The sequence below is a fragment of the Schistocerca nitens genome, chromosome 2, assembly GCF_023898315.1.
Source record: "Schistocerca nitens isolate TAMUIC-IGC-003100 chromosome 2, iqSchNite1.1, whole genome shotgun sequence".
NCBI lineage: Eukaryota > Metazoa > Arthropoda > Insecta > Orthoptera > Acrididae > Schistocerca > Schistocerca nitens.
The window spans coordinates 122890808-122902928 of NC_064615.1; the positions used below are offsets into that span (position 1 = coordinate 122890808).

General features: G+C 37.3%; 1 protein-coding gene across 1 annotated transcript; it reads left to right on the plus strand.

The window, feature by feature from the left end:
- The first annotated feature begins 221 nt into the window (after positions 1-221).
- On the plus strand, positions 222-6456 carry LOC126234869 (uncharacterized). Its single transcript, XM_049943610.1, has 3 exons — positions 222-567; positions 3978-6237; positions 6386-6456. Exons 1-3 carry the CDS (start codon positions 415-417, stop codon positions 6454-6456), a joined length of 2484 nt encoding a protein of 827 aa, XP_049799567.1. The 5' UTR covers positions 222-414.
- The last annotated feature ends 5665 nt before the right edge of the window (positions 6457-12121 follow it).

The window sequence follows — 12121 nt, forward strand, 5'->3', positions numbered from 1 at the left end:
AGGAACGCAAAACACATTTAAACGAATGGCGCAGAGCACAGCGCTACCCTGTCACAACCACTCGAAAGTTCACAAAAGTCGAATAGTCGATTTACGGTTTCTATCGTTTTCGATGTAGCGTGTATACGTCATAATGACGTCACATCGTATCCAAGTCCGGTGAACTTAGCATCCTCCGTAAAAGAAAGCCTGTCTACGTAGTGCGTGACGTCACAAGATGGCTACACACATAGTCCCTTCTTCAACAGTTTCACGGAACAGTGCTTGTGAATAGTCGTTCGGCGAGTTACGCGTCAGTTTAGTATTATAGTGAATGGTGTTCCTGCGTTAGTGTACGTGATTTGGTTGTTTAGTTTCTATGCACTAAACTGGTGATCTGTTTTTCTTTGCTGTGAAAATTTCGTTGCCTGCAAAATGCCGTATCGTTGTTGTGTGCCGAATTGTAGAGGAAATTACGACGGTGGACCAAAAGTAACCGTGTTTAAATTTCCGGAGGATGAAGCAACGAGGAAGAAATGGTTGTCACGTATTCGCAGACATAACTTCACTCCTTCTTCAAGTTCAAGAGTAAGTATTTGTTTTGTTTATTTCTTAAAAGAGGTTAAGTGTGCTAACACAGAATAGGCACTTATGCAGTAAGGAAGGTCAGCGACATTTTGACTAATAGATCTTAACTGAATAAGTGCCGAACTGGAAATACAGAAGCGTCCGATCTTACCCGTCGGCTTTGACCCATGACGTCACAAATACCGCGGAAACGACCATAAACAACAATTCCAATATGGCGGATATAAAAACATGGAATACGTATTGTAAACACTGAAATACACAAGTTTCACAAAAAACCTAATGACTGTAACGGGACAAGCGTGGGAAATTGGGGGTTTTTGGGTGGGGAGAAACTAAATATGTCGTTATGCGGTGGGGGGAGTCTGCAGGGCCCCCCCTTCCCCCCACAGGCTTCATTAGTGTCAAATCAATATTTTCGAATCATAGGCGGCCGCTGCCGCGGCCGCATTCCAAAAAAAAAACTCCCAACCTAACCTCGGGTCAACAGAAACGTCCGATCTTACTCGTCGGCTTTGACCCGTGACGTAAGCGTGTTGTGGTGTGTGACGTCATTACGGCGCGGAGTTTGGTTTGCGATTGTGGCGTGTTTGTAGATGTCTTGTTTTTATTTGTGGTGCTCTTTGGTGGTGTGTTCGGTGGTTTATTTTGTTGTATAGTGTTTGTGTGTTGTATTTTGGAGTTGTGGGGGAGGGGGTTTACGTTTGGGTGGGTTGGGTTTTTATTTTAGTTCAGTATTTTTTCGTTGGTGTGTGTGTGTGTGTTTGTGTGTGTGTGTGTGTGTGTGTGGTGGCCAATCTAGTTTGTGGAGCTGGAACTTTTTTGAGGTAAGTTCCGTTTTTTTTTTTGGTTATTTATGTATGTTTTGTGTATTGGGTATAGGTTGGAAACATCCGATCTCACGCGTCGGCTTTGACCCGTGACGTAAGGGACCTACACATTGATCTGTAGCGTAGCCCTGAATACGAGGTTAGGTTGGAGGTTTTTTTTTGGAATGCGGCCGCGGCAGCGGCCGCCTATGATTCGAAAATATTGATTTGACACTAATGAACATGTATACGTAATATGAAGCAATTTGATGAACATATTGATCTGTAGCGTAGCCCACTTGAGGTTAGGTTGGGAGTTTTTTTTTTGGAATGCGGCCGCGGCAGCGGCCGCCTATGATTCGAAAATATTGATTTGACACTAATGAACATGTATACGTAATATGAAGCAATTTGATGAACATATTGATCTGTAGCGTAGCCCACTTGAGGTTAGGTTGGGAGTTTTTTTTTGGAATGCGGCCGCGGCAGCGGCCGCCTATGATTCGAAAATATTGATTTGACACTAATGAAGCCTGTGGGGGGATGGGGGGGCACTGCAGACTCCCCCCACCGCATAACGACACATGATGATCAAATTTTGAAAAAAAATGAAAAATTTTTTCCGTACCTGCTAGACTGCATAAGTGCCGATGTATGTAGGTGTAAGGGAAGCTTTCGTTTCTTAGTTTTCTATTGGGGGATGTGATCGGTAGGTTCTGTTGAGCTATATAGGTTAAGGGAAGTGTCCGATTATGGATACGAATGTGTTTTTTGGTATTTGGTCAGTTTTGTGATGTTGATTTATTTCGTTGTTTTGCGTGGTTTTGAATGGCGGTCGGTGGCTACATTTCTGTATATTTAGTTTCTCCCCACCCAAAAACCCCTAATTTCCCACGCTTGTCCCGTTACAGTCATTAGGCTTTTTGTGAAACTTGTGTATTTCAGTGTTTACAATACGTATGCGATGTTTTTATATCCGCCATATTGGAATTGTTTATAGTCGTTTCCGCGGTATTTGTGACGTCATGGGTCAAAGCCGACGGGTAAGATCGGACGCTTCTGTATTTCCCTAACCTCAAGTGGGCTACGCTACAGATCAATATGTTCATCAAATTGCTTCATATTACGTATACATGTTCTTTAAACAAGAGTACATCAAACCATGTATTAGGTTTTCCGCGCCGTAATGACGTCACACACCACAACACGCTTACGTCACGGGTCAAAGCCGACGAGTAAGATCGGACCTTTCTGTTGACCCGCCGAACTAAATAGCGTTTCGTTTTCTTGCCCTGGCAATTCTACAGTTTAGCTGGTATAGGTTATATGAATTCTGTAAGTTCAACCAGTATAGCCTAAGCACAGTCATACTTACGTAGTTAAATATCTCAGTATATCTTTATACTTACTGTTTATGCTGCCTGTTGTTAGGAATAAAAGTCGGTTTATAATTAAGTACGTGCACTTAAGATACAGACGACTTTCGATGTATTCTGCTTCTGTATTTAGTGTTTCTTTTTGCTGTAAAAGTCTTTAGGAAGTTGCCTGTTCAAAAACAAGTAATGTGGTTTACCCAGAAATTGAAAATGAAGTAAAAACAGTGTCTCAGTCGCTTGTTTTTAATAAATTATTGGTGGGAATTTGAAGTCATTGCAAGGAATGTTACTATTAGGGAATATAGTAGGCTTTAGACTTAACAGTGAACCATAGACAGGAAAAATGAATGAGTACATGAATGGATTAACAGGCCATCACAAAATGCAAAGGGAGAAACTGTGAAAACATAAAAAATACTTGTGGATTTTACAAATTCTTACTTTCTGGGTCTGGAATTTCAGATACATGCCAGTGACCTACACAGCTGTCTTATAGATACACAGCTACAGTACTTGAAAGCAATTGTGTGCTCATGTTTAGCCTAATAGGTAGCACATAAGTGGCAATGTATTAGTTCATCATACTGTCAGTTTTTATGTAAGTTATGAACTGATATCAAAAGCAAAACAGTGTCTATCTGATAAAAAGCACTACCTTTAAGTATTTCGTAGTTCTAAAGGTTACACAGTGTGACAATTACTTTGTATTATTCTGTTACTGTGTCACAGTTGCTTCTATGGATTACACCTGTGTGAGTTTGGTGTCATCATGCTTTCTTGTGTCCGAGGTGTGTGTGTGGGGTGGGGGGTGGGGGGGAATAGAGCAAGACATTAAGCAAAAGTCCCACCCCTCTTGTGAATATATGAGCTTCAAGGCTAAATTATAAAAAAAATTGTCACTGTTATTGAATCATGCTACAAACATTAGTCAATGTTTGTAATTTTTGATGGGGAAAGTACTTTCTTCATTTCACCATCTCTTTAAGAGCTTGTTGCCATGACATGTAACTGCATGTGTTTTGATATTGAAGTGTTATTGTTTTATAGAGTTACTATGCCATGGCCACATTTATCACTTGAGTATTCTGCATTTTAGTTGGGAGTCTATTTGTATTTTAGAACTAGAAACTAACTTTATATTCATAAATTGTTTTCACACTATTAATATTGTCATCACATTCAGTTGTAAGCACAGTTTTCATTTTTTATTCATTTTTAATTACAGGTATGTCATGTTCACTTCCACAAGGATGATGTTATTTGGGAAACACAAATTGTGGATGAAAGGACTGGTCAGTTATTAAGAGCCCCCCTTCTCAAACCACGTTTGAGACCACATGCAGTTCCATCACTACTCCCAAACTGTCCTTCCTACCTTTCAAAGGAAGAAAGTAGACGTGAAGGGCCAGAGGAGAAAAAGCAAAGGCTTGAAAATGAGCAGTTAGCTGCAGCGTTACAATATAGTTTAGCATCACAGAAGGACTATGAAAACACTTTCAGCTTCAGTTCTTTAGAAGAGTTGATGTTGCGTACGAAGGAAGTGGATTTGCCCAACGAGTGGAGTGTGATCGAAAAACACAGTGATTTTGTTTGTTTTTTAAAGATAATAAGAAATCCAGCACCATTAATCACACATTCTGTCGTTATAGATAGTAATTTAAATGTTTCATTGTTTAAGAAAGATGTACAAATTAAGACATTAGGAAAAAGATCTTTTCCTGTAATTGTAACCAATATCCATGAAATTGTCAGTGTACTGCAGGAGTTTTCAGACACAGATTGTGGGCACTCAGAAACTTCTATAGATAGTATTGTAGAGATAGTGAAAGACAGTCTAGGAGTGCTGAAAGACAGTTTACAGGAGAGTGAAAAGGAGATGGTAGACTTTATATATGAACAAGTTAGTCTCATAAATGTAAAGAAATTTAATCATAGGTTTAGTTCTACATTTATGATACTGTGTTGTTTGCTATTTTCCATTTCATCTCATGCTTACAATTTTTTACGTAGCAGCTCATTAATGAAAATGCCACATCCAAGCACTCTGCGTAGGGTCTGCAGCAAATTTAATGTGAATCCATCTCACGAAAGGCTTGGGGGAAGTAATTTCCTGTCCTATGCAAGACAGAAATTTCAATACTTGAACAGCAATGATGTCAATGTTGTTTTGAGTGTAGATGAAATTCATCTAAATTCTTATTTGGAATATAAAGGAGGTAGTGTTTTGGGCATGTCATATAACTCGGAATGTGCTGCAAATTCAGCATTTGTATTTATGTTGCAGAGTGTCAAGTCTTTGTACAGGGATGTTGTTCACATTTTACCGGTGAAAACCATTTCATCTAATGCATTATACGATGTGCTACTGGCCATAATAAATGGCCTTGAACTAATAGGCTATAGGGTTTTTTGTGTGGTAACTGACAACAACAAAATCAATAGCAAAACCATGTCAATGTTTTCTCTGGATAAAGCTGTTAATATAGTTTTTAAACATCCATCTGATCCTAATCGCCCACTTTTCTTTTTAATTGATGCCGTACACATTGTTAAATGCATAAGAAATGTGTGGCTGAACCAAAAAAATGATGGTAAAGATATGTTTTATCCTCAGTTTCCAGTTAGAAAAGAAGTGGAAGAAAATAAGTTTTCTGTAGTTTCTTTTAAAACACTGAAACAGATTTATGACATAGATTCCAGTTCTTTAGTAAAATATTGTCACACATTGTCTCTCAAATCACTTTGCCCTACATCATTAGAAAAACAGAGCATGAAACTAGTGCTGCAGATATTCAATCGACATGTGTCAGAGGGCCTTGAGGTAGTTAGTGATAAATTTGATTTGAGACATGCACCATCAACAGCAGAATACATTCGAATAATAACAAAATGGTTTGATGTCATGAATGTGAAATCAGTGTTTAAAGGGAAACACAAACAGAATCCTTATATGGATCCGTTGACAACTGATAGCGTTTCTATGCAATTTTTGCTAGATTTTCTAGACTGGCTTGATGTGTGGAAAGCAAAGGGTTTGTCAAGTGGGTTTCTCACAAAAGAAACATTTTTTGCTATTCAGCATACAACATATGCCGTGGTAGAGATTGCTCGATACTGTACTGAAGAGCTAGGTATGAGCTATTTACTGACAGCCAAGCTACAAACAGATGTGCTTGAGCGGCGTTTTGGAAAGTATAGACAGCTTGCAGGTTCCCAATACAATGTTTCAGTGACACAAGTCTATGAAGCAGAAAAGAAGCTTCGAATTCAAAGTGTAATGCCTTTAGTTTTATGTTCTCCTTCCTATGGCAATATCACAGTAGGGGCCATAAAAAATTTTATGTTTTCTGAAGTTGAAGAAACAGACACATTAGACATAGAAGTCAGTGTAACTCAAGACGATGTTCTTTCAGTGAAAGATATTGCAACGTCTTTAACTTTCATTGCAGGCTACTGTGCTCATGCAGTGATTAAGAAGCTGAAATGTGAGAGTTGCCTTAATGAAATTGTGATTGAAAAGGAGTTGCCAATAAACGAACATTTTAGTTTGATACAGAGACTTGATCATGGAGGACTAAAATACCCATCAGACACTATTTTAAATATGATTGTCTACACTTATATTGTCATCAGCAAACTTCTCAAAGAACATGAAAGAGATTTTCTTGCCTGTACGAATCAACGTGCTATTGCCTGTGCAGTAGCACTTGCTACTCTTCACGAAAATGACTTTTTATTATTTGATGGGGTATGCTGCAATGGACATTCATCCCAGGCAATAATGAAAAGTGTTGTTTGGGTTGGTGTCAATATATTTTTAAACAACTACTGTAAAAAGGTTAATGGAAAAAAAAATTCAAAAAACACTCAGCGAAAACTGCAAACTCTTACAACATAATTTTGAAATCTTTATCTTAGATTCTTTTTAAATCATTAATACAAAACCTGTCATCAGTAATATTGCCACATCAACAAATGCCTCTTAAGCTGAACTAGTCAGGTTAATCTGAAACTAGTCAAACTTACCAAATTGCAACTTATGGCTGAGAGTTTGTATAAATATTTTAATATACAGCTGCTAACAGCTATCAACACTAATATCCTAACGTGAAATTTTTATCAAAGAAATTAATCTTTAATATAAAGAATCTTACACTAATTCTTTCTCAGTTGAAGTTGGGTGGTGAATGATACATACAGGAGGGAGGGGAGGGGGTGTGGCAGGCAGAGAGGACCAATAGTAATCTTGTTATAGTATGTGAAACCTAAAAATCATTTCGCTTGCTTTTCCGAGTATGACTTAAACCACTTCTTTGCTGCATGCCTTATTCGTAGTATTTCTAATTTATGTAATAAAGTTATGTGGCCCAACATGGCACATGCCTTTGACAAAGACAAGACAATGCCATTTTGATCACCTTCCTTTATTATTTTGAGAAAAACTTACACAAACTGTGCTATAGCAGACTCCACTTTTTTTGCAAACAAGGTTAGTTTGTTTTGGTGATAAATGGAAGACAAGAGCAAAATTGCTCTATAGTTCTCTACATTCTCTGCAATACTTTTCTTTGTATACTGAAGTTATTACTTTAGCTTGTGATACATGTGAGAAATCTGCCAATTTGTAATGATTCATTAATTGTTACTGTTGAAAAAGCTACTATAGTATTTATGCATTCTTTAGGTAGACAAACTTCGATTTCACGTAGTGTTTGTGGTGTTCCTCTGTCTTCTACTACTGTCACTGTTATGAGTGCAGATGTGCATGCTGTGACAATTGCCCCTCTTTTTCTGAGTTTACTACTTTCTCTGCAGCTGTTATAACTGTTGTTCTCTCAACATTTTCTTATGTAGATCATGTTTGCATATATTTTACTACCAATACAAATGGAGAAGCTGGTGGGGGAGGGCTTTGCAGTACTTTCATGGCCTTTGTGTATAATGATTGGCAGGTCTCCTCATCTAATAGTAATGTAATTCTGGAACAGCTCTCACTTCTGTTACAAGCACTATTGAGTGCCACTAATCCTCAGGTTGACTAATTACTGAGCTCTTTAAATAGATGCTTGCTCTGTGCCATAAAGTGCCTTCTTGTTAGCTCATCTTTGCTGAGGAGAAAAAATCTGAGGTGGACTCTCAGGTATGCCCTTCTGTTGGCTTTTTGAATATATTTGTTTATAAAAGAATATTAAAAAAGCTTAAGCCTGTCACAATTGCTTTTCACTCACCTAATCTAATTAATGTTAGCAGATCATATTCCAACACCACTTGACACATTTTTGCCACATAACATACACTTACAGTTGGTAATTACTTGCAATTTACAGGGTGACCTAATATAATGTCTATATGCATTGCCATTTTTCTACTACAGTGCTTTCATATGCATTCTTCCTACACAAAACTTTATGGTGCAGTGTTTTATTTGCATTCTTTTAGTGTCTCACTTAAAGACCTTCCATTACTACCCTGGAGATTATAAAATAGCAATTTAATAATTAATGTTGTTCAAAATTTATCATTATTATTCCTAAAATTATGAAACTTAAGTCTCAAGAATGTGGTTATTGTTAATGTTTGGCCTTGGTGTCCATAAGTCTTAATTATTTTGTCCCTACATAGTATTCATGCTGTACATCTATAATTTTCTATTGTGAACCACTATAATCTAAAATTTTTCTCATTCCATGTGTTAGTGATTGACAAGAGTGTATGGAAGATGAACAAAAGAAATAAATAAATTCATTCATACACAGAATTTTTTTACTTAATTTGCATTCATTCATATCAGCATGGTCAGTAGATGAAACTTTTTTTCCACTTCTAAACAATTACCAGTATATATATTTTGGAATGATGATCTGTTAAAGTACTGCAACTAAATAGAGCTGAACCACCACCCCCACCCCTTTCCCCAAACTTACGGAAGGATGAAGTATCTAAGCCACTGGTGAGTGCAGCCCAAATGTGATGCCAAATGAAGGTAAGTGTTCATTTTTCACAATTATTTCATCACAGGTCACATCACGTCATAAAACTTCTCAACAGATGAAATGAAAGTTTACTTCGTAGTTGAAATTTATTTATGTGCAATTCATGCAAACAGTTTGTTTCAAAGTATATACTTCTTAGTACAGAAACATTCTTTCTTCAAAGGTATTCAGTTTAGAGCAGCGAAATTCTAACCTGGTAATCTGTATTTTGAGACCTCATGTAATTTCAATACATAATGGAAATTTAGTTAACTTACTGAGAAAAGAGAATTCATTGAAATTTGTATTGGCATACCAAAACTTTATGGCAATACCATTACATACTCATCTCAGGTCAGTGAGATTTTCTTAATGGAAAGAAAGTTTCTTAGGGAAAGGTGCACAAACTGAGAAGAGATATCATATCATTCATTAGAACTGCATTTTACTTAAAAAATATTAACAGGAGAAATTTCTTTAAATTTAAAAAAAAAGCATGAATACGAGGTTGCTGAAATGGTGGACTAAAACATATGTAGAACATGTCTTTCAGGGCAGTGTTAGTTTTTGAAACGACTCATACTATTGCTTATTACCAGTGCCTCTCTCTAGGGGGTGTTATAATTCGAACACTATTTGCCCAATTTTCGTGTTTCTTTTTTTAATTCACACGTATATCATCCAACCAGGTTTTAAAATAGATTTTGCTACATAAGGAATAAGCAGCGGCAATAACAGTGTCCTTAAAATGTTAGCTGCCAGTGTGCTACTTTGCAAATTGCTGTCCACACTATTAGACCTGCGTCAAAGTGATGCAATATTTAACTTAAAAAACATAACAAAAACCCTAATAGAAAGTCCGCGAGAGCATACGAGAATCTTTCGCGGGTGGCTTTCAATCAAAATTTTTGTCATTAAAAATCGTCTTACACAGGAGCTGCAAAACGGAAGAATGGTGAATGGTGGCCAGCCATAAAAGATAAATGTATACCGTTGCAGACGTTTATATTGGCCTTTTCGAGATTTACAATTTATACTACAGCACTTGCAGTTTAGGAATGGTATTGGAAAAGAGCACACTGGTGGCAAACACTTGCACTTTGTGTAGCTGACGATCTTTGAACGGCTAACCAAACTGCCATCAAACAAGTCGTGACAATCCCCATTAAAGCAACTTTAAAATAAACTACAATGAAATGGGTCCATTCATTTGGGAGTTTTGATGCCTCAGATAATGAAAGTTATTACAGCCACTTTTTACGTCGGGGCTAAATGGTATGCAGAAATAAGTTACAGACAAAAGAACTGGGTCATTTGAGAAAGGAAATCTTGTAATTCATGAGAGAGGTATGTCAGATTTCTTTACGAATTTTCCTCGTGCGGTTTCCGTAACAGTCTTATTGCTGTGGCCAAACGGACTGCGAGCACCGGCACCAGACTACGTGCGTGACGTCACTGAGCGGGCGCGCAGGCTTTCCTCATACAACCCGTCGGCTTTGATCAATGACGTCACAAGTCGCCAGAGAGCATGTATTACAAAGATGAAAGAGCTGAGGAGAATGTTGAGAAACAAAGGAATGCGAGAGAGATAAACTTTATTTCACGTATGTAAGGGCCAGTAGTATTTTCACGTTAACGATAACGCGTATTTGTATCTTAGTATTTCTGCGCAAAATACAATGGAAAGAAATGAATGAAATTACTAGCAAAGAATACATCACGTTACATGTATGTCAGTTGTATCTCGAAAGTCTTTCGAACTGTATTGCTTAAGTGCAGTACGGGATACAAGTTCAGCGTACTCGATTTCTTAGTTTCAAGTGGCATTGCTGTCCTGTTGTTCACTTGAACTATGTATCCCCTGCTTCGCTAAACCGCAAATGAAACACCTGATACAAATTAAAAGCTGATTCGAAGTGTGTTGCTTAAGTACAGTCCGGAATACGAGTTTGTCGTAAGGCGATTTCTTCGTTTTCACTAGTATTACTGTCCTGTTCTTCACCTGAACGATGTATCCTCCGCTTCAGTAAACCCTAAGTGGAACACGGGCTACAAATTGTAGATGTGCTGTTTATTTCGTCTCCGCTAACAGTCCTTTCTTACGTACATATCAGTATTACTGATGACATAGGGACCTACGTATGTAATATATGTATACCAGAATTCCATTGACCTCGATGTATGTACACTGGTAACGAATAGGTGGAAATACACGTACGTTATATTTGCAACCTGTTTCATTTTATACGTTTTGATTGTTTATTTAACCTTTGTGTTTCACTTGTTGAAAGGGAACTACACAGTGATCTTGTCAAAAGCCGAGAAGCGATTCTTCTTAGTGTTGTAGCTCCCTTCAGTAGCTGATAAGTGTTTTTTTGGCTTTTTAAAAAAAAAATCTCACGAGATAGAATAAACTGATCCTACTTCATTAAGCAATCAGTAAAAAAACTAAACTGAAACTTCGTAATCTATTCTATTTTCAGTTTACCATTTTCGCTTTTGCTGTTATGTTTTAGTTTAGTTTTTTTATTGATTGCTTAATGAAGTTGGATCAGTTTATTCTATCTCGTGAGATTTTTTTTTAAAGCCAAAAAACACTTATCAGCTACTGAAGCATATTGGTGGAATAAGAAAGTGAAATGTGGCAAAATAGTGAAATATAGATAAACGATCGATTTTAGATTCACATTCAATTATTTTAATGATAGCGCTTATTAGAACACAGAACTGCTTTATTATCTATGCCTCGAAGTGAAGACATTACTATCTATGACTAAGGAATGACGTCATTGTTCAAAGCAGACGGGTTGTATCCCCTGCTTCACTAGACCCGTCGCCTGTTGCCGCAAGTACGACCTTCATCTTTATATTATTCTAAGTGGTACATGAAACTGCCAAATAATGGGAGAAATATGTTGAAAACATTATAGTGAGCTGATTACATTACATTTCACGCAAAACCAAATATCTGAATAATTTTCAAACAATCTGTCAGTGAACAAGGTGCTGACAAAATAATGTCATCACACGAAGAAAGCAAGGAAAATTAAGTGACTAACAACAGAAGTGAATGAAATACATACCAAAAATTACGCTTTTGTAAGACACGAATAACTGCACTTGATCTAACCACTTCATCGTCAAAGCAGGTCTGTGTTGACGGTTCACACTGGCACTGATACCTGGAGAGTTGAACCGGCTGCTTCTGTGTCATAGGACTGTTTTGCAGCTTTAGATGGATTGTCGAATCTTTGTGGCAGTTTCCTCTTCATCGTCAGTTGAGGTGGCTTATTGGGATGTCAAACAGTGTGGGTACTGCATTCCACACGAGTTTATTATTGTCTGCGTTCATAAACTGGTTTTGTTCGAAATGTAGCGAACAAACACTAATATTATT